Source organism: Artemia franciscana, unplaced genomic scaffold (genome assembly GCF_032884065.1).
Source record: "Artemia franciscana unplaced genomic scaffold, ASM3288406v1 PGA_scaffold_47, whole genome shotgun sequence".
In the NCBI taxonomy this organism is placed as follows: Eukaryota; Metazoa; Arthropoda; class Branchiopoda; order Anostraca; family Artemiidae; genus Artemia; species Artemia franciscana.
In genome coordinates this window covers 750559-771884 of record NW_027062688.1, presented here as the reverse complement: position 1 = coordinate 771884, position 21326 = coordinate 750559, and the positions used below count along the sequence as shown (strand labels likewise).

Here is a 21326-nt window from a genome sequence, read left to right as displayed (position 1 = left end):
AAATGATGGAATTCTGACTTTATAATATACAGCAAGTGGCTATATGAGACCATTAGAGGAGTGGCTGCAGATGATTTTCCAAAAACTTGAACAAAACTAGAGAAATGAACATAAAATTAGCTATCTAAAAGCGTCATTGTTTTTGTTCTTGCATGTCTCCTCCTGAACAGCCACTGCTCTAGACTTTTACCAAATGAGCCCTTGCCAACATATACTTATACATATACATACCTTTGTAGATCTCACAAACTAAGAGTATTGCTGCCTTGATTAAACGAAGCAACCTTTATAGAACTTAAGTTTAACAGATTTGTACTTCGGCAAATGTGTGCTGAATGCTTATTCTCAATTTCTTAAGCTGTCTTTCTATTCCTTTGATACAATCCAACACTATTTTTTTTTTTTTGCTACTTGTGCCTTTTTTTACGGTAATTTTTTCTTGAATGAAAAAAAAAACGGCTTAAAAAAGAAATAAACTCATAATTCCTTTGAAAAATCCATGTTCAATATCCATGTCCATGTCCAATATCCATGGCAAAGGAAAAACAACCACAAGTAAACATGCACAAATCCATGGCGGAGGCAACCCTGGTTGCCTGTCACCCTCATAGTAGTATGTAGATGGGGCGCGTTTGCGACATTTCGGTACTTTTTTTGGGGGCGGTTGTGCATTGAATTATTCGAATCGGTGCATTTTTTGAGAAGGAAAATCGGTCATTCGGTGCATTTCCACTAGAAAAATGGATCTTTCGGTGCATCTTCACTTTTAGATGGCGCAGCCTTAGACAAAGCAACTGACAAAACTGATTCAAATTTGGTGACATAAGATCCAAAAACATTTAAGAAAATTATAAATTCTTACGATGATTTTAGAATATTCTATTGTACATTACTGTTTTAAATTTATTTATCTTAGAAGATGAGATCTTTCTTATGCAACTTTAATTTTTACGTGGACCAATAAGCTTTGAGTGGATTAGCTTTAAATGTAAGATAGATTCTCCTCGTAATGTATATGGTTTCGAGCCTTGAAAAGAATAAACATCCTACATCCAAAGTGAGATTCATTAACATACAAAGACAACTAACCTATATTTTAATTCTTTCATTAACACGGAGTGATTACGCAGTGACTGGTTATTCTCGTTTTAATGATGGAATGGTCCAAAAATAAGTGGTCTCCAAATTGGAGTATAAAGGAAAAAGAATATGTGACCGTCATCCGAGTTATAAAGCAAACTTATTAGAAAGTTAGAAAGACAATACGATATACGTTTTAAGTGACCAAGACATAAACGTTGAAACAACCCTTAGCGGGGATCTTTATTTTGAAAAAAGCTTCGTCACAGTTTTATGTGTGAATTAAGTAAAAAAAAAAGAATTTTTAACGGAAAGTAAGGAACGACATTAAAACTTAAAACGAGCAGAAATTACTTCGTATATGAAAGGGGCTGCTTCCTCATCAACGCCCCGCTCTTTACGCTAAAGTTTGACTCTTTTAAAGTTAACTATTTATAAAGTTTAACTTTTTATAAAGTTAACTCTACCTTTTAAAACAATCAACAACTTTAGCGTAAAGAGCGGGGCGTTGATGAGGAAGCAGCCCCTTTCATATACGAAGTGATTTCTGTTCGTTTTAAGTTTAAATGTCGCTCCTTACTTTCCGTTAAAAAACTAGTTTTTTTATATTTAATTTCTGAACTTTTTTGAATCAATGCATGTTTTGATTTTGGCTCTCTGCAGATGAATAATTAAAACGGAATTTGCATATTTATTTTTTTTGGCTAAATGGCTTTCTCATAGTTTTTATCGAATGATTTTGAGAAAGAAAGGAGCGGTGGAGGAGGCCTAGTTGCCTTCCGATTTTTTGGTTACTTAAAAAGGCAACTAGAACTTTGTTTTTATTAGTAAAAGATATACGTAACTTACAAATTAGCTTACGTAACGAACTTCTATATTTTCATGTTTTTATTACGTATATGAGGGGGTTCACCCCCTCGTCAGTACCTCGCTCTTTACACTAAAGCGTAGATTTTGTCAGTACCTCGCTCTTTACACTAAAGCTTAGATTTTGTCCCAATTTGAAATTACTAAAAATACTTTAGCGTAAAGAGCGAGGTATTAGGAGGAGGTGAGCCCATCGTATGCGTGATAATTTCTTTTCGTTTTCAATTTTAATGCTGCTCCTTACTTTCAGTTGAAAAAAAATTCATATTTTTTTTTCATTGTTTTTTTTTTAAATAATGCTAGAAAACCCTCCGCTCCCTTCATGGAAATCTTCTTCCCCCCATGACAAATTCCTCCAAGGTAAGTTCCCCCAACATATCCCCCTCTTCTCAACCCCCCCCCCAACCAAAAACTCCCCCTGAAAATGTCTGTACACTTCCAAATAACCATTACTATAATTTATGTAAGCACTGGCCAAAGTTTGTTACTTGTAACCCTCCCACGGGGACTGTGGGAAAGTAAGTCGTCCCCAAAGACATGGTTATAAGGTTTTTCGACTACGCTGAATAAAATGGCTATCTCAGAATTTTGATCTGGTGACTTTGGGAAAATAATTAGCGTGGGAGAGGTACCCTCCAATTTTTTTGGTCACTTAAAAAGGGCATAACAACTTAACTTTTCATTTCCGTTAGAATGAGCCCTCTCGCAAGACTCTAGGACCACTGGGTCAATACGGTCACCCCTGGAAAAAAAACGAAATAGAAAACAAACAAACAAATAAACACGCATCCGTGATCTGCCTTCTGGCAAAAAAATATGAAATTCCACATTTTTGTAGATAGGAGCTTGAAACTTCTGCATTAGGGTTCTCTGATATGCTGAATCTAATGGTACGACCAAACTTGATGAAACTTATATATTTAAAATCAGCATTAAAATGCGATTCTTTTGTTATAACTATTGGTATCAAAATTCCATTTTCTAGAGTTTTGGTAACTATTGAGCCGGGTCGCTCCTTACTACAGTTCATTAGCACGAACTGTTTGATTAAGTTTAACATGTAAATACAGTTTTACCAGTGGTGTAATTTTGTCAAAATCATGGTGGGGGGAGTGGGGGTGGAGCCGATATTCCCAAATAAAGTGAAAATGACAATGAAAACTGAAAAATGAGTCATATAATAACATAAAGGTAAAGATATACTAAACAAAACATGACTGTTTCTCTGGATGCTTGAATTATTCAGGCTGATCTTAGTTTTTACAATACTTTTGAAGAAACTTCATTTCAGCTGGGGAGCTAGTGGAGCAAGCCAGAGTCTGTAAGGGGCAGTTGCCCCTTGCCCCATAGCAAATCGTGACCCTGAGTTTTGAGTGAATAATTCAACCAAGCCTAGCTTATCTAATTTAAACCAAAGTTGATCCAGCTAAGATAGTCAACCTTATTGTTTAAAATTTGGGTTTAATAGAGAGGATTTGAAGAATTTGTTGTATGTGAGGGGAGATAGTTTTGATTTAGGAAAGAAGACAAATTTTGGGCAAAGCTTAGGTTGGCAGCCGGTCCCTACTGTAGCTGGATCCGTGGATATGTGAATGAGAATCTCTTTCACTTTGTATTTGAGCGTGAAGAGATGTCTAAGTTACGGAATGAACGTTTGGGAAAAGTCTCTGGGAGTGAGCAATGTCGGAGAGGAACGTGTCTGCTAAGTTTCTTCGTTTAGGGGGTTAAATATAGAGTATTATGCTTGAGGGCATAGTTTGTTCAGATTTTTAGGAATTGAATTTTATTATGGTAGGCACTTGTCGGTTAAAAATGTTGACCTTATTGTGGTTTTACTTTCTTGTTTTGTATTTTTTGAAGCTTTATTTTCTTCTTCGGGCTTCGTTTGTAGCTGTGGGCGTATGGCCTGCGGGCTTTTTCAATAAAATCTCATCTCATAAATTAACCAGTCCGAGTTAAACCTAACATATACCTAATCGCCTGCTTAAGCTACGTGAAGCTATAATAAAGCCATCGTCTCAGGTCTTGTGTGTTCTCACTTTCATTTTTGATGTGTGACAGCCATTTTTTTTTTACTTTTTTGACAGCAGGAAAAGTAGGCTAGCAGTCTTTTAGCTGATAGGCTTAGGTTTGGCGTATCTCTGTTTCCATAACCTTCCCTTTAATTTCAATGCGTATATGAAGAAATGTGTTGCAGCTGAAGGCAGGGGTGTAGCTCCAGCACTTTTTTTCGGGAAAGGACAAGAGGGATCCATATCCGGATAGTCCAGGGACACGAGTTATGTAATATTTTTTCCAAATCACTAGAGGGACACCTTCCCCCTCTCCCAACCCGAAGACCCTGATTGAAGGTAAAATAAATTTGCAAAATGCTAGATAGTGTCGTTGAATTGTATCGGACGGTAGCGTCGGTATTCACTCTAACAAGTTTTCTTTACTCTTTGGAGAAAATCTCAAAGCATATCCACAGATATGACAAATGGCTTAGTCATCATGGTCGTTATGCAGAGAAATGACTTTGATTCCACCATATGTTTTGTAATAAAATCAATTTCTTTTTGTCCACCCGTCTTAATTTATATCTAATTGGAAGTTAAGTAAAACACAGCACACATACTTTACAGTTTTCCTGTATAAAAAGAGAAGAATGAAAGCTCGGGTAATATGGGGGCACTGGCCACAGTAGGTAGAAGTGTCGGTGATCACCTGCTAATCATCGAAAAGAGCATATTAAATCTTCCACTATCGATTTTCCTGTCTTCGCAATTTAAACTTGGCGTGCCTATGGCTTAGAAGGTTTTAACTTCAAAAATAGTTTATGTAGGCTAAAAATCGCGCACAATATCAATTATTGATTTTTTTTGTATTGGTTTTGCTTTATGATATTTTATCAAGCCCACACCATACATTTTTGTGGGATAAACAGGGAAGAGTAAAGGCCCAGATGAGGCCACGAGTGCATAAACAGATCCTGGTTTGGGCCACCTTTGAATTGAAGGCAAAATATAGTTTGAAAATAAAATTTCGGTGATTGATTTTTTGCTACTCAACGGGTGCCTCTGAAGGCATGATATGCCCCAGCATCCCACCAGTGCTCTATTTGATATTCCTCACCATTGTTTTTGAGACCATGTGTGGTTATGCTTTAAGAATGATTCATTTCAAAAGTGTTTTTTCATATTTTGAGGATGAATAATTCCTCGTATATTTTATCGTTTTAACACAATGTTTTTTTATGTGTTACAGCTTGAAAATAAATGCTGACGAAGAGCAAGTAAGACGTGTTCATAATTCGCTGACAATATGGATTCTTGAGGCTAAAGGAGTAGCCGCAAAAAAAAGGTAAGTGCCTTTAAAAAAAGTAGTAATCCAAGCGGTAAAGATACGGTAAAAAATTTAGTAAAAATTTCCCTTATCAAAATCTAGCTAATTGGCCAATAGTTTTTGTACTTTGGGCTATCAATTCCAAGAAAACTGGCAACCTTGCGTGCAGATATGTAGGTGTCACCTTTTTTCGAAGCCTATTAAGTAGTAGCCTTGAATATGGGAGGACTTCTGTATTTGGACGTCACCAGGAGGAAGGATGAAGGGCGGGATAGCTTCCGTGGAAACATAAAATGACACAACCCTTAAAATCACTAATTTCTTCTCCTTGAAAGTTAACGGTATTCAAGCTTAATGTCGCTGTAAGCTAAGAAATAGATCCCGAGAAACATAATAAACTTAATACAATAGACTGTCTGAATTTTGAAGACTTTCGTTTTGTTTGTAGTATAAAGGTTATAAACTAAACTTCTAAGTTAGACCAATTTACTATATTAAAAATTATCAGGTAATTAGCAGATGGAGAGGGATACTCCTCTTTCCCCTAGTGATTATGATTTCAATATGTCTGAGTTTACATTCTTAGGGAGTAGAATTGGGAAATTTATGGTTGAATGGGTGATGTTTTATTTCAAATGATGAAAATTCAAAACAAAGGCATTTTTTCGGTAAGGCTATTTATTAAATGCAAATTTATTTCGAGCAAGTGATTTGCTGGTTGTTTTATAAGTATGTTGCTTTAAGTTGTTTAGTTGTTTTAAGTTATTTTGCTGGTTTGTTTGCATAAGTACCATTACTGTGCTTCCCAGTCCTTCCGCACCAGAAGGAGCCTTTTGGACCTTCACAATTAAGTCATTAAGACTAATTTATGAGTGTCTCTGAAAGAGAGGCAGTAACTTACAAATAAGGCATTAAACATCCCTGCCATTTTGCAATATTTTGTTAGCAGGGCTATCGTTGGAGGGGGTGAGTTCGGGATTTTATCCCCCTCAAAATTTTGTCTAACTCTTAAAAGCGTAACGAAAAATGAACATAAACAAATTTGGCATGCGTTTTTTTTTTATTCTAAACTGTAAAACTTCCCTGAACAAAGATCTTGGACGCGCCCTTTCCTGTTAGCCTTCCTGGCGGGGCATGCTGGAAAGAAAGAATTAAAAATAAACAATGAAATACCAACAAACCATGTAAAAAAGTGATTTCCTTCATTTTACGAGCTAGGGGTGGGGGTTGAAAGCTGCCAACTGAGGGTTTTGGACCCTGGAAAAATTGAATGGCTATCTTGGAATTTTCATTTACAGGTTGTTTGATCGTCGATGGGCAGAAAATGAGGTTGGGCAGATGAGGATGGGCAGAACATGACATAAAATTGTAGTAAACACTGCTTTGCTGTGGAACCATCTCATTTGTTACTCGAAAAGGTCATCATATGATGATGATTCATGCAAGACCTTATTTTATTTTTATTTAATATAATTTTAGTAATTATATTAAATATAAATTTATAATTTTATTAAATATATAATTTTAAGATTAATTAATTTTATTATCAACATTAATTAACTAATTAATTTTATTATTAATTTTAATCAATTAATTTTATTATTTAAGAAAGTTTTTTTTTAATATATTAATTTTATTATTAACAAAAAACTAAACAGAACCACATTCCCTCCGAATGACATTGCATAATATGGAAGAGGAAAAAAATGGGAAATCGAATGGCTATCTTACAATTTTCATTTACAGGGTTTTTGATCCTTGATGGGCAAAAGAATATCATCATCTAGTGATGATTCGTTAAAAACAAGCGGCTTGGCGGCATGCCTTACGGGTATTTTTCGCTGTAGGGGCCTCAAAACTTCCTGTTTGGGGTTTTAGACCTCGAAAAAGTAATTAGGTCTATTATGGTTTCCATTATCTTGTATTTTCACCTTGTTTGTGCAGAAATTGAAGTTTGAGGTACAAAATGGTAGAAAACGTCACTTTGCTGTGGCTCAATCCCTTTAGTTACTGAGAAAAGACAAAAGATACTGCTATCCCCTTTCAAATAAGTCCCGTCTCACCATTCCACCCTTGGAATTAAAAAAGAAGAATGAAAGGAGGTACATTAAAAGGAGATAAAGTGTCAAGGAGCGTCGTTAATACATAGAAATAAAAGAAAGATAAATCAGTGTGACAAAAGATAGACAAAAGAAGAAAATAAGATAGATAAAAAGAATGATGAATCATTGCTTCCCAAATAAAAAGTGCTTTTCCTTGTTGTTTAAGATGGGAACCATTAACTCTCCTACACACGGTTTTCTAATATGGCGATTCCTCTAGTATGTTGTACGTTTCGATTTGCTGCCATTTGTGGGAGGTTTCTGCATTTTTGAAAAATGCCAGTAGATTTGTTTTGAAATAATCTTTTGTTATGAACATGGGTTGAAATAATATTCATCATTTCTGAATCAACTTTTAATAGCAATTTTTTTTTTCACTTGAAAGTTTTTTGGTACTTGTCTGTTAGGCGGAACACTCGAGAATTGTGCTGTGTAAGATCTGACAGAAACCAGTTTGCTTCTCTGGGATCAGTTATGATTTGTTTATTTTGAGTGAGAAAAACTATGACGTATGTATAATTTTAATTAATTATTTAATATATAAAGGAGGCTAGGGGTTAGGTATTTAATTCAATCCGATCTCCGCGGCCTGTTTTGCGTAATTCTTGTCGTGGTTTCCGTAGTTTTGTTTCCGTAGTGTTAAATTATCCTCATGTTTTTGTATATTTCATTAGGATTAATCTAACTTCACTTCTTGTGTCTGTTTTGTTTAAAAGACAAGTACTGTTTATATATATATTAAATAAAAAAAACTAATTTTTTTAGCTGAAAGTAAGGAGCGACATTAAAACTTAAAACGAACAGAAATTACTCCGTATATGAAATGGGTTGTCCCCTCCGCAATCCCTCGCTCTTTACGCTAAAGCTTTTAATTGTTTTAAAAAATAGAATTGTGGCAAAGAGTCAAACTTTAGCGTAAAGAGCGAGGGATTGCGGAGGGGAGTAGAATATACATATATAATATATTGATATATGTATATATATATATATAATATATATATATATATATATATATATATATATATATATTATATATATATATATATATATTGTATATATACATAATATATTGGTATATATATCCATATATATATATATATTGATATATATATATATATATATATATATATATATATATATATATATATATATATATATATATATATATATATATATATATATATATATATATCCATATATATATATATATATATATATATATATATATATATATATATATATATATATATATATACAAATTACTAGTTTTGTTAGAACAGGCCTTGGTTTCTCTCTTCGTTTGGTTGCAGCAATCGCCATTCTCATTATCTTAATACCTCAATTGGAGTAAATCAAACTACTAAGTAAGGCGGTACTGTGACTTAGATAAAGACTATCAATACTCTTATTAATAAATAGTAAGTTTACCTTTCCTCCCACCCTCCCTCTTAAAGACAGAAAAGTAATTTTACCAATTTCACTTTCAACCTAAATTCTTTAAAATAATACTACAATCACAAACCTGTCTTGTATAACCTCTTGCACACCAAACGACATCATGCTTTTGTTTACATTCCTAAGCCTCCATTGTAATATTTTTTTTTTAATATTTTTTATGCGTCTTTTATCTTGCTGCAATGTCACTTTCTTTTCACCCCTTAGCTATGAATTAATTTTACAGGATGCTATTATGACTACGAAAGTTGCATGAGATTTGTCAGTTCTTTGTAACAATAGACAATAAACGTTAACGGCTCATAGCCTATATTTATGAGAAGCTGCGTGCTATTCTGTTATTGCGAACTAAATCAGATTCTTTTATGTTGCAGAGATTTTCCGCAATAAAGATTATGGGAAGTCATTAAATTCGTAGTGATTGAATTTATTACTATACTGATAATAAGTGTCGAAGGGTGAGGCATGACCGCGTGCAGGATTTTTTTTTTTTTTAGGCTATTTGATTTTGTTTTTACAAAAAGTGCCCTGAAATTCGAGACAATTTTGAAGGGGAGATGGACTCCAAGGCCTGCTTACTTGGATACGCCCCTGGAGGGAAGACAGGAGTGTCACAAAGCAGTCATGAGATAGGGAGGAATCAATTTTCTAATGAATCTGTGATAATAGGGTGAAGCGGTTTAAATTGAAGCAAACGTACTCTTTTCGTCCGCAACTCCCTTTTCAGATCGTTTTTACGAACGCATTTTCGTTCGTAGGAATTTGGTCCAAAAGCTAAACCTTCTTAGGCTGTTCGGTACCTTATTTTGATCGACGTATTTTTGCTTCTTTCTTTTAATTCGGCTCCAGCTTTCTAAAAAAAAAATGCATTACTACATACGAAGGTCTTTTGTGGTTGCAGTACGGTTTCAGGTTTACCTCTTTTATTTTTAATTTGGTTTCAGCTTTCACAAAAAAACTGCATTACTACATACGGAGGTCTTTCATGGTTGCAGTACGGTTTCAGATTTGCCTCTTTTTTTTATTTTGCTTCAGCTTTCACAAAAAAAAACTGCATTACTACATACGGAGGTCTTTCATGGTTGCAGTACGGTTTCAGATTTGCCTTTTTTTAAATTTGGCTTCAGCTTTCACAAAAAAGCTGCATTATTGCATGCGGAGGTCTTTCATTGTTGCAGTACGGTTTCAGATTTGCCTCTTTTTTTTAATTTGGTTTCAGCTTTCACAAAAAAAAACTGCATTACTACATACGGAGGTCTTTCATTGTTGCAGTACGGTTTCAAATTTGCCTCTTTTTTTAATTTGGCTTCAGCTTTCACAAAAAAGCTAAATTATTACATGCGGAGGTCTTTCATGGTTGCAGTACGGTTTCAGATTTGCCTCTTTTTTCAATTTGGCTTCAGCTTTCACAAAAAAAGCTGCATTATTACATGCGGTGGTCTTTCATGGTTGCAGTACGGTTTCAGATTTGCCTCTTTTTTTTAATTTGGCTTCAGCTTTCACAAAAAAAACTATATTACTACATACGGAGGTCTTTCATGGTTGCAGTACGGTTTCAGATTTGCCTTTTTTTTTTTAAATTTGGCTTCAGCTTTCACAAAAAAGCTGCATTATTGCATGCGGAGGTCTTTCATGGTTGCAGTACGGTTTCAAATTTGCTTTTTTTTTTTTTTATTTGGCTTCAGCTTTCACAAAAAAAACTGCATTACTACATACCGAGGTCTTTCATGGTTGCAGTATGGTTTCAGATTTGCCTCTTTGCTTTTTTATTTGGCTTCAGCTTTCACAAAAAAAAACTGCATTACTACATACGGAGGTCTTTCATGGTTGCAGTACGGTTTCAGATTTGCCTCTTTTTTTTAATTTGGCTTCAGCTTTCACAAAAAAGCTGCATTATTACATGCAGAGGCCTTTCATGGTTGCATTACGGTTTCAGATTTGCCTCTTTTTTTTTTTAATTTGGTTTCAGCTTTCACAAAAAAAAACTGCATTACTACATACGGAGGTCTTTCATTGTTGCAGTACGGTTTCAGCTTTGCCTCTTTTTTTTAATTTGGCTTCAGCTTTCACAAAATAAGCTGCATTATTACATGCGGAAGTCATTCATGGTTGCCGCATCCATGTAAAGAGTTAACCACAACCTATACTAATGAAGTGTTTTGAAAAAGCTGCACAAAAAAAGCTGCATTATTACATGCAGAGGCCTTTCATGGTTGCAGTACGGTTTCAGATTTGCCTCTTTTTTAATTTGGTTTTAGCTTTCACAAAAAAACTGCATTACTACATACGGAGGTCTTTCATTGTTGCAGTACGGTTTCAAATTTGCCTCTTTTTTTAATTTGGCTTCAGCTTTCACAAAAAAGCTAAATTATTACATGCGGAGGTCTTTCATGGTTGCAGTACGGTTTCAGATTTGCCTCTTTTTTCAATTTGGCTTCAGCTTTCACAAAAAAAGCTGCATTATTACATGCGGTGGTCTTTCATGGTTGCAGTGCGGTTTCAGATTTGCCTTTTTTTAAATTTGGCTTCAGCTTTCACAAAAAAGCTGCATTATTACATGCAGAGGCCTTTCATGGTTGCAGTACGGTTTCAGATTTGCCTCTTTTTTTTAATTTGGTTTCAGCTTTCACAAAAAAAACTGCATTACTACATACGGAGGTCTTTCATTGTTGCAGTACGGTTTCAGATTTGCCTCTTTTTTTTAATTTGGCTTCAGCTTTCACAAAATAAGCTGAATTATTACATGCGGAAGTCTTTCATGGTTGCCGCATCCATGTAAAGAGTTAACCACAACCTATACTAATGAAGTGTTTTAAAAAAGCTGCACAAAAAAAGCTGCATTATTACATGCAGAGGCCTTTCATGGTTGCAGTACGGTTTCAGATTTGCCTCTTTTTTTTTAATTTGGTTTCAGCTTTCACAAAAAAAAACTGCATTACTACATACGGAGGTCTTTCATTGTCGCAGTACGGTTTCAGATTTGCCTCTTCTTTTTTAATTTGGCTTCAGCTTTCACAAAATAAGCTGCATTATTACATGCGGAAGTCTTTCATGGTTGCCGCATCCATGTAAAGAGTTAACCACAACCTATACTAATGAAGTGTTTTAAAAAAGCTGCACAAAAAAAGCTGCATTATTACATGCAGAGGCCTTTCATGGTTGCAGTACGGTTTCAGATTTGCCTCCTTTTTTTTTAATTTGGCTTCAGCTTTCACAAAATAAGCTGCATTATTACATGCGGAAGTCTTTCATGGTTGCTGCATCCATGTAAAGAGTTAACCGCAACCTATACTAATGAAGTGTTTTAAAAAAGCTGCACAAAAAAAGCTGCATTATTACATGCAGAGGCCTTTCATGGTTGCAGTACGGTTTCAGATTTACCTCTTATTTTTAATTTGGTTTCAGCTTTCACAAAAAAACTGCATTACTACATACGGAGGTCTTTCATTGTTGCAGTACGGTTTCAGATTTGCCTCTTTTTTTAATTTGGCTTCAGCTTTCACAAAATAAGCTGCATTATTACATGCGGAAGTCTTTCATGGTTGCCGCATCCATGTAAAGAGTTAACCACAACCTATACTAATGAAGTGTTTTAAAATGGATCTTTAAAAATTTGCTTTATGAGAAAGAACTGTCTTCTTCAGGTAATCCAGGAATGGTCTGATTAACTTTCATAATAAAAAAGTTATTTTGAAAACAAATTTACAGGAACTTTGTAAATACTCTTGTAAATTCAGGTTTAAGCCTGAAACTTACTATTGGCATGCCGTTGGAATCGCCATTGGTTGACAGGAGAATTACAGCCCTACACCTTGAACCAAAAAGGAAATCATATTTTTACATGGCTAGTGTCGATATGTCTCTTATTTGCTTCACCGCTAGCGAAGTATAATAACAGAGAGCTGTCTAAGGGCTCATTCGAAAGATAATTTTTTTTATATACATTCTATCTATAAATTCGACTTGATCACGAGATCATAAAATGCCTAATGGCACCCAAAAACGCACTTTGGGTGCTATTTCAGAAATGGGGGGGGGGCTGAAAAGAGTGAAATAGGTATCATCATAATCTCTTTGGTAAAAGCCCTAACACTAAGGCTCAAAATGCCTTTTCTGTTATGCTACCCCTGTAAGGCCACACGAGTGTTTTTCATATTATCTGCTACCTTACAAAACAAGCAGAGGCGAATGAAACATCGTATAGAGATGTTTTATTGTTCGATTCCGAGTTCTTTTATCATATTGACGTCAATTCAAGATTTCACTTCAATGTAGTTTTCTTTTATTTTTCAATGTTATAAATATAAAAGCATTCATAATGGATTTTTTTTTCAGTAAAGTACCAATGACGCAATAGGATTTAGGATTTTTATGGTTAGGGAGGGAGGAAGGGGACAGTAACCAAATACCTTTTTATATTAAATTTTTGTTCGTTTTAAGTCAGAATTGAATAATATGTATAATTTTTACTCATTTTAATATTCATTTGTTCTTCTGTATCAGTCTTTATTATTGTCATATTTGATAACATCATTTATTTTAGTTTCTTTGCGTTTTGGGTTTCATTTAATCTTTAATGGTAATTTTTAGTCGTTTCTAGTTTGAATCATTATAGGAATTTGCTCTAATCACGGAAACACCATAGAGCAAATCACAGCCCATAATGACAAAAAATTTAAATTGGATCTTAAAAAAAACATTACGATTCATAAAAACATTTTATAGCAGAAAAAAATTCGAAGGAATTTCAATAAAGAAAACGAAACCCCCTGGTAATGGTCCTGGGACGTAATGAAGGACACACCAATTTCGAAAATTCAATATAACAAAATTACAGCCCCCCCCCCTTAAACAACATGGATGATTGTGTTGAGCGAGTGATGATAAATTCAGAGAGAGTGCTTGCTCATTTGAAAGAAAATGACAATTTCAAGTTCCCTTTTTAAGAAACAAAAGAGATCGTGCCACAGCGAAGTGAGATTGTCTGCCACTTTGTTAACCAACTATGTGTATAATAATGTGTATAATAAAAATTATACACATTATTCAATTCTAACTTAAAACGAACAAAAATTTAATATAAAAAGGAATTTGGCTACTGTCCCCTTCCCCCCTCCCCGAACCATAAAAATTCTAAATCCTATTGCGTCATTTGTACTTTACTGGAAAAAAAAAAAAAACCCATTATGAATGCTTTTATATTTATAACATTGACAAATAAAAGAAAATTACATGCTTGTTTTGTAAGGTAGCAGATAATATGAAAAACATTCGAGTGGCCTTACAGGGGTAGCATAAAAGACCGGGCATTTGGAGCCTTAGCTTTAGGTCTTTTACCAAAGAGATTATGATGATACCTATTTCACTCTTTTCAGCCCCTCCATTTCTGAAATAGCACTCGAAATGCGTTTTTGGGTGCTATTTGGCATTTTATGATCTCGTGATCAAGTCGAATATATAAATAGAATGTATATAAAAACGTTATCTTTCGGATGAGCCCTTGGACAGCTATTATTATACTTTGCTAGCGGTGAAGCAAATAAGAGACATATTGACTCTAGCCATGTAAAAATGTGAGGGTTTATGTTAGGGAAATGAAACTATCAGGGATGAATCTAGCCTATAGTCTTTCAGCCTGTAGACCCATCCCTGAAAGTTTCATTTTCATAACCTAAACCCTTTCCAAGATAGCAAGAAGTAAATTGACTAGAATTTTACCATATATATATATATATATATATATATATATATATATATATATATATATATATATATATATATATATATATATATATATATATATATATATATATATATATATTGTAACGAGAGCACGACGGCATCGCCGCTGGGCCCTGGCAAAGTTCTATATATGGATTTTCATTGTCGCTGATTTTCCTTTTTATGACTGAAATTTCTTTTCCAGATATTTTTGTACTTTGTGTCTGGATAAAACACCATACATTAGAACAGCATCAAAAACGAAGACTGACATTTGCTTTTGGGGTGAAAATTTTGAATTCAGCGCTTTGCCAGCAGTAAATACTGTATATGTGCATTTGTATAGAGAAGTGGATAAAAAGAGAAGAAAAGAAAAAAATTCACTAATTGGTATGTTGTCTTTAATTTAATTTTACTAAAATATTAGTACTATAAATTGCAGGCAAATTCAGACAAATCAATGCTGGTAAGTATTCAATTTTCTTGGGTAAAGGGTTATAAACTTAACATAGGCCAATTAAAATTGGTATATAAGGAATTATACCTAAAATCGTAAAATGTCTAGATGTTAATATTTGCTGACTGTTGTTTTCCAACATTTTACAGGATTTTTGGGAAAGTAGCCTGTACAGTAAGACGATTTTAGATAGTTTCAAAGGAGAGAATAATTCTAGTAGATGATTAAATAATATTTTAAAAAATCACCTAAATTAAGAAACGTGTTAGAAATATAAAAAATATAAGCCATTTTTTTTTTAATTTATCAAGGGAGTGTTTTATTCTGACAGGGTTCTTTCTTGGAACACCCCCCACCCCCTATTGGACAAGAAAACTTACAAACCAAGTTTTTCATCTTACGTTTAAAATTTTCAACAACTAGTGAAATTGCATTCGACCAAACAATGGGAGTTTATGTTGTAATTTGACCTCCTTCCTCCATATCATATAATAAGGACGTAAAAGATATACAATATTATCAAAAATACCATCTTGAATTTCAAACTTCCTCCACAGTGGAGTACCCAGGGTGCTGTCTTATGTCCCTTTTTTGAAGCTGTGATTAATAGCATTGCTAAGAATTTTCCGACAGACGCAAATTTATGGTATGAGACGTCTCTTTTATGGTATGAGCATCACCAACGACAGTGCATATGATGTCTTGGGAGTCTTAGAAGTCTTAGGAGTCTTGGGAGTCTTAGAAGTCTTGTATGTCTTAGAAGAGTCAACACTTCTAAATCCACGCAAAATCTGTAAGATTATTACGATTTTTGGTTAAACTATTGCTACGATTATACGGCTATATGATTATTTTGGTTATTACGATTTTTAACTATAGGTTATTACGATTCTTTATGCAATAGCATGCTGCCTAAGTAAAGAACGGAGTATGCCCCATGTATTATTGTTATATTTTTTCACCTAGCGACTTTGTATGGAAGCAATTAGGATCGGAGGGTAACCATCCCTCTTACACGTCTGCGTTTGCTACCCTCTTCCTCCCAAAAAAACCTCATCCGATCAAAATTTTGAGATAGTGAATTTGTTTGGTATAATTGAAAGATTCGGTGATTAGGCCTCTGGGCATAGTAATTGAAACTAAAAAAAGGCACTAGAACTTTTGATTCCCAATTGAATGAGCCTCCTCCGAAGTTTATACGACCACCCCTTCAATATGAAGAGCCTCTGGGGGATAAAATAAATAAGTATTAAAACATTGAAGCCATATGGATATATAGGCTACCATAAGCAACTCTATAGCGTTGCATCTGATCGCTAGGTACTTCCCCTTTCAAAAGAAAATTATTCATAATGTTCAGTAACTTATTTCTAACTTCATAACCGCCATATTAAAACGAAACGAAAAACTATCGAACAGTTCGCGATAACAAACTGTATGTAAGTTATATGTAATCTTACCCATCAAACTTACGAGCCTGAGAAAATTTGCCTTATATTTGGAAAAGGGTAAACCACCCCTAAACGTAATAGAATCTTTAATAAAAATCACACCATCAGATTCAGCGTATCCGAGAACCCTATTGTAGAGGTTTCAAGCTCCTACCTGAAAAAATGTGGAATTTTGTGTTTTTGCCTGAAGAAAGATCACGGATGCGCGTTTTGTTGATGTATTAAATAAAAAAAAAAAAACAAGTTTTTTTTAGCTGAAAGTAAGGAGCAACAATAGAACTTAAAATGAACTGAAATTACTACATATATGCCTATGAGGGGGTTGTCTAATACGCTGAATCAGACGGTATAATTTTCATTAAAAATTCTATGGCTTGCAGGGAATGTTTCACCTTCTTTTCAAAAATTGGGCAAATTAATAAATGAAACTATATTTGAAATTAGCATATAACCCCAATCCTTTTGATATGTCTATTGATGTCAAAATTCCGTTTTTTAGAGTTAGGGCTACAGGTCTTTACTCACTTGCAGTTACCAAGAACTGTTTGATGATAGGTGACACAAAATAATTCCATTCAGTTATTATTACAAGATTATATCTCACTCAATAATGATTTTGATGAACTGTTTAATACTAAGTAAGTATGAGTAGAGGTACACTTAAGTTCTCCTAAATAATGTCTACATTTGGCTAGGGTCCTCTGATATTGGTTTAAAAAGCTGATATCTACTAATTGTATGGGGTTGCCACCTGGACACATTTTATGTCAAAAGGATAAATTACCATGTGCCGGGACACAATGACATAGAAGGACAAGCAAGTGACAAATTTTAGAAGTTTGGGACATAAAAGGACATAACGGGGTATTTTGTAAATTTACGAGATAAAATAAAACGTTTCCCAACTTGATATATATTTTGGAAAAAAGAAATGTCACTATTCATTAAAGTATTTCTTTTTCTTGGTGTTTTTTTAGCATCCAGGTTTTGCCAGAGATGTCAAAAGTTAAGCGTTTACCCAAAGTAAGGGATTTACTTGTTTATATGATTTTCGTTCATTCACACTAAGTCATTTATATGAATGCTTTATATGTATATATTACGTTTTCATTATTTCGATGTTAACTGGCCGCTTTGAAAGGGGTTTTCAAAGCGTCTTTTGGTGAATAATACAACTTGTAAAAAAATAACCGGTAGGTAATTATCGTCGAATAGCCTATAGTTTTTTAGATTAAAAGATGGACAAATTTTAGATAAAAATGACACATTTTTGCATCCTCAGGACACAGATTCATGGAACAAAAAGTTGGCAATCATGTTCATCGACAGCTAAATCTCGGGAACTGCTAGAAACAGTTGAAAGGTCTTCTTACGTGAGCTAAGATCTCTCTTGTCAGTATAAACCTATAGCCTTAAGCTCTAACGCAAATCTTTGAGCTTCACCTTTAGACAAGAAAGTAGTAAGCGCCTATTGTACTATACCTGCCATTGAACAACAAATAAATCGATTTTTAAAATTTTATTTTAACTTTTTTGAAAGGCTGGGTATTTTGGCGTTTATTCTGATCTTAGGAAAAATTGTACTCATATTTAGATAATTCACGCGGCAAATACGCACTAGTGATGTAAAATTTAATGCAAACTTGGAGACTCTCCAAGATAGGAAGATAGACGGAGATGCACAGAAAAGGGATGCACACGCGCGCTATGTGATGTAATTACATAAAAAAAACTAGTTTTTTTAACTGAAAGTAAGGAGCGACATTAAAACTTAAAACGAACAGAAATTACTCCGTATATGAAATGGGTTGTCCCCTCCGCAATCCCTCGCTCTTTACGCTAAAGCTTTTAATTGTATTAAAAAGCAGAATTGTGGCAAAGAGTCAAACTTTAGCGTAAAGAGCGAGGGATTGCGGAGGGGACAACCCATTTCATATACGGAGTAATTTCTGTTCGTTTTAAGTTTTAATGTCGCTCCTTACTTTCAGTTAAAAAAAACTAGTTTTTTTTATGTAATTTCTGAACGTTTTTGAATTAATGCATGTTTGATTTTGGCTCTCCACGCATAAATTATTAAAATGAAATTTGCATATTAATTCCTTTTTTGGCTAAATGGCTTTCTCTTAGTTTTGATCAGACGATTTTGATAAATAAGGGATGGGAAAGGAGGCCTAGTTGCCATGCAATTTTTCGGTTACATAAAAAGGCAACTATAAATTTTTATTTTTAACGAATTTTTCTATTAGTAAAAAATATACGTAACTTAAGAACTATCTTACGTAACAAACTTTTATATTCTTTAATTTTTATTATGTATATGAGAGGGTTTGTTCCCTCGTTAATACCTCGTTCTTTACACTAAATCGCAAGTTTTGTCCCAATTCTTTAAGAATGACCCCTGAATCAGAAAGGCCGTAGAATGAATAGTTGAAATTACTAAAAGTACTATAGCATAAAGAGCGAGGTATTTATCTCCTCCTAAATACCTCGCTCTTTATGCTAAAGTATTTTTAGAACCCCTCACATGCGTAATAATCTCTGTTCGTTTTAAGTTTCAATGCTACTCTTTGCTTTCAATTGAAAAAAAATTTTCCATGTTTATTTTTTCATTGTTTTTTTATAGTAATTTTAGAAAATCCTGCGCCCTTTTCATTGAATTTCTGTTCCCCCATGACACATTTCTCCATGGAAAGATCCTCCCACATAGCCCCCTCCCCTCAACCCCACCCCCAAAACCAAAAAAAATCCCCTGAAACCGACTGTACACTTCCCAATAACCATTATTATATGTAAACACTGGTCGAAGTTTGTAAGTTGCAGCCCCACCCCCAGGGACTTTGGGGGAGTAAGTCATTCCCAAAGACATAGTTATTATGGTTTTTGACTATGCGGAACAAAATGGCTATCTCAAAATTTTGATCTGTTGACTTTGGAGAAACCACGGTGCCCTCCAATTTTTTTGGTCACTTAAAAAGGGCACTAGAACTTTTCATTTCCGTTAGAATGAGCCCTCTTGCGACATTATAGGACCACTTGGTCGATACGATGACCCCTGGGGAAAAGAAAAAAAAAAAAAAAAAAAAAAAACAAACAAATAAACACGCACCCGTGATTTTTCTTCTGGCAAAAAATACAAAATTCCACATTTTTGTAGATATGAGCTTGAAACTTCTACAGTAGGGTTCTCTGATACGCTGAATCTGATGGTGTCATTTTCGTTAAGATCCTACGACTTTTAGGGGGTGTTTCCCCCTGTTTTCCTAAATAAGGCAAATTTTCTCAGGCTCGTAACTTTTGATGGGTAAGACTAAACTTGATGAAACTTATATATTTAAAATCAGCATTAAAATGCGATTCTTTTGATGTAGCTATTGATATCAAAATTCAATTTTTTAGAGTTTTGGTTACTATTGAGCCGGATCGCTCCTTACTACAGTTCGTTACCACGAACTGTTTGATACGGTCATGTTTTTGTAAAAAGAGTTACAAAGATTACAGATAATTCCCAAGAATTGTATGTTAAGCCTAATTAGCTAAATTGCAATGCTGATCCCCTATTAGAGAACAGCTTAACGAACGGCTTTGATAATCGAATGAGAAGTTTAAAAGTATAAAATAGGACCTCTAGGCGTGACAGTGATGTTTGAAATCGTCATTCACGTTATCGCTGGGTCTGACAGGTTTTGACCTGTGTTGTGTTCTCAAAAATGTGTCTAGACTAGTGATTCCCAAGTGGTCCAGGTGTACCCCCAGGGGTACACGGGAGGCTCGACGGGGGCTCCTTTGGCGTGACACAAAATAGTGGTTCACAATTCGTAAACAGGGATCCACGAAAATTTATCTGGTTCGGATAAGAACTAAAAACTGACAACACCTATCAATTTAGGCAGACAATGTTTCAAGAAGCTCAGCAACTGTTACCCGAAAATTGGTAACGTCTATTCACTGTGCCGTCCACCGAAAACACATAGCGAAAAATCTGAGTGTGCACCAATCACTTCAATTCGTCATTAAATAAATAAAAAAACAAGTTTCAACTGAAAGTAAGGATCAATATTAAAACTTAAAACGAACGGAGATTATTCTGTATATGAGAAGGGTACGGGAGGCTCGACGGGGGGTTTCCGTTGGTGTGACAAAAAAAAATAAGGGATTCACAATACGTAAATTGGGATCCGCAAAAAATTATTTGGTTCAGATAGTGAGGAACTAAAATGTTATATTTACGGCACTTCTCAATTTAGGCAGATAATCTTTCAAGAAGCTCAGCGACTGTTACTCGTAACAAGAGCTAAGAGCTAATATGGCAGTGTGACGAGGCCAGAAGAGCCAAGGGCCAAGGGCTCATATGGTATGACCTCTAATAAAATTCTAAGAATCAATAGATTGATTTAAAAGTAAAATCAGAGGCTTAATGCCGGTCGGGATTTAAAATAAGAGCTCTGAGTCTTTGTGACTTTGGGGTAAAAATGAGGGTGGGAAGGGCGCTTAGAAGCCCTTCAATTATTTGGTCACTTAAAAAGGGCACTAGAACTTTTAATTTTCGTTAGAATGAGCCCCCATACGACATTCTAGGACTACTGGGTTGATACGATAACCTCTGGGAAAAAAAAACAAATAAACACGCATCCATGATCTGTCTTGTGGCAAAAAATGCAAAATTCCACATTTTTGTAGGTAGGAGCTTGAAACTTCTACCGTAGGGTTCTCTGATACGCTGAATCAGATGCTGTTATTTTCGTTAACATTCTATGTTTTTAAGGGATGTTTTCCCCTATTTTGTAAAATAAGGCAAATTTTCTCAGGCTCGTAACTTTCGATGGTTAAGTCTAAACTTAATGAAACTTATATCTAAAATCAGCATTAAAA

General features: G+C 34.5%; 1 protein-coding gene across 1 annotated transcript in view; it reads left to right on the top strand.

The window, feature by feature from the left end:
- The window catches only part of LOC136041852 (ras GTPase-activating protein raskol-like), a 98875-nt gene that overhangs the window by 1768 nt on the left and 75781 nt on the right, over window positions 1-21326 (top strand). Inside the window, exons 2-3 of the mRNA XM_065726628.1 lie at window positions 5194-5289; window positions 14755-14939. Coding sequence (XP_065582700.1) covers window positions 5194-5289; window positions 14755-14939 — 281 coding nt within the window. The remainder of the gene's footprint in view (window positions 1-5193; window positions 5290-14754; window positions 14940-21326) is intronic.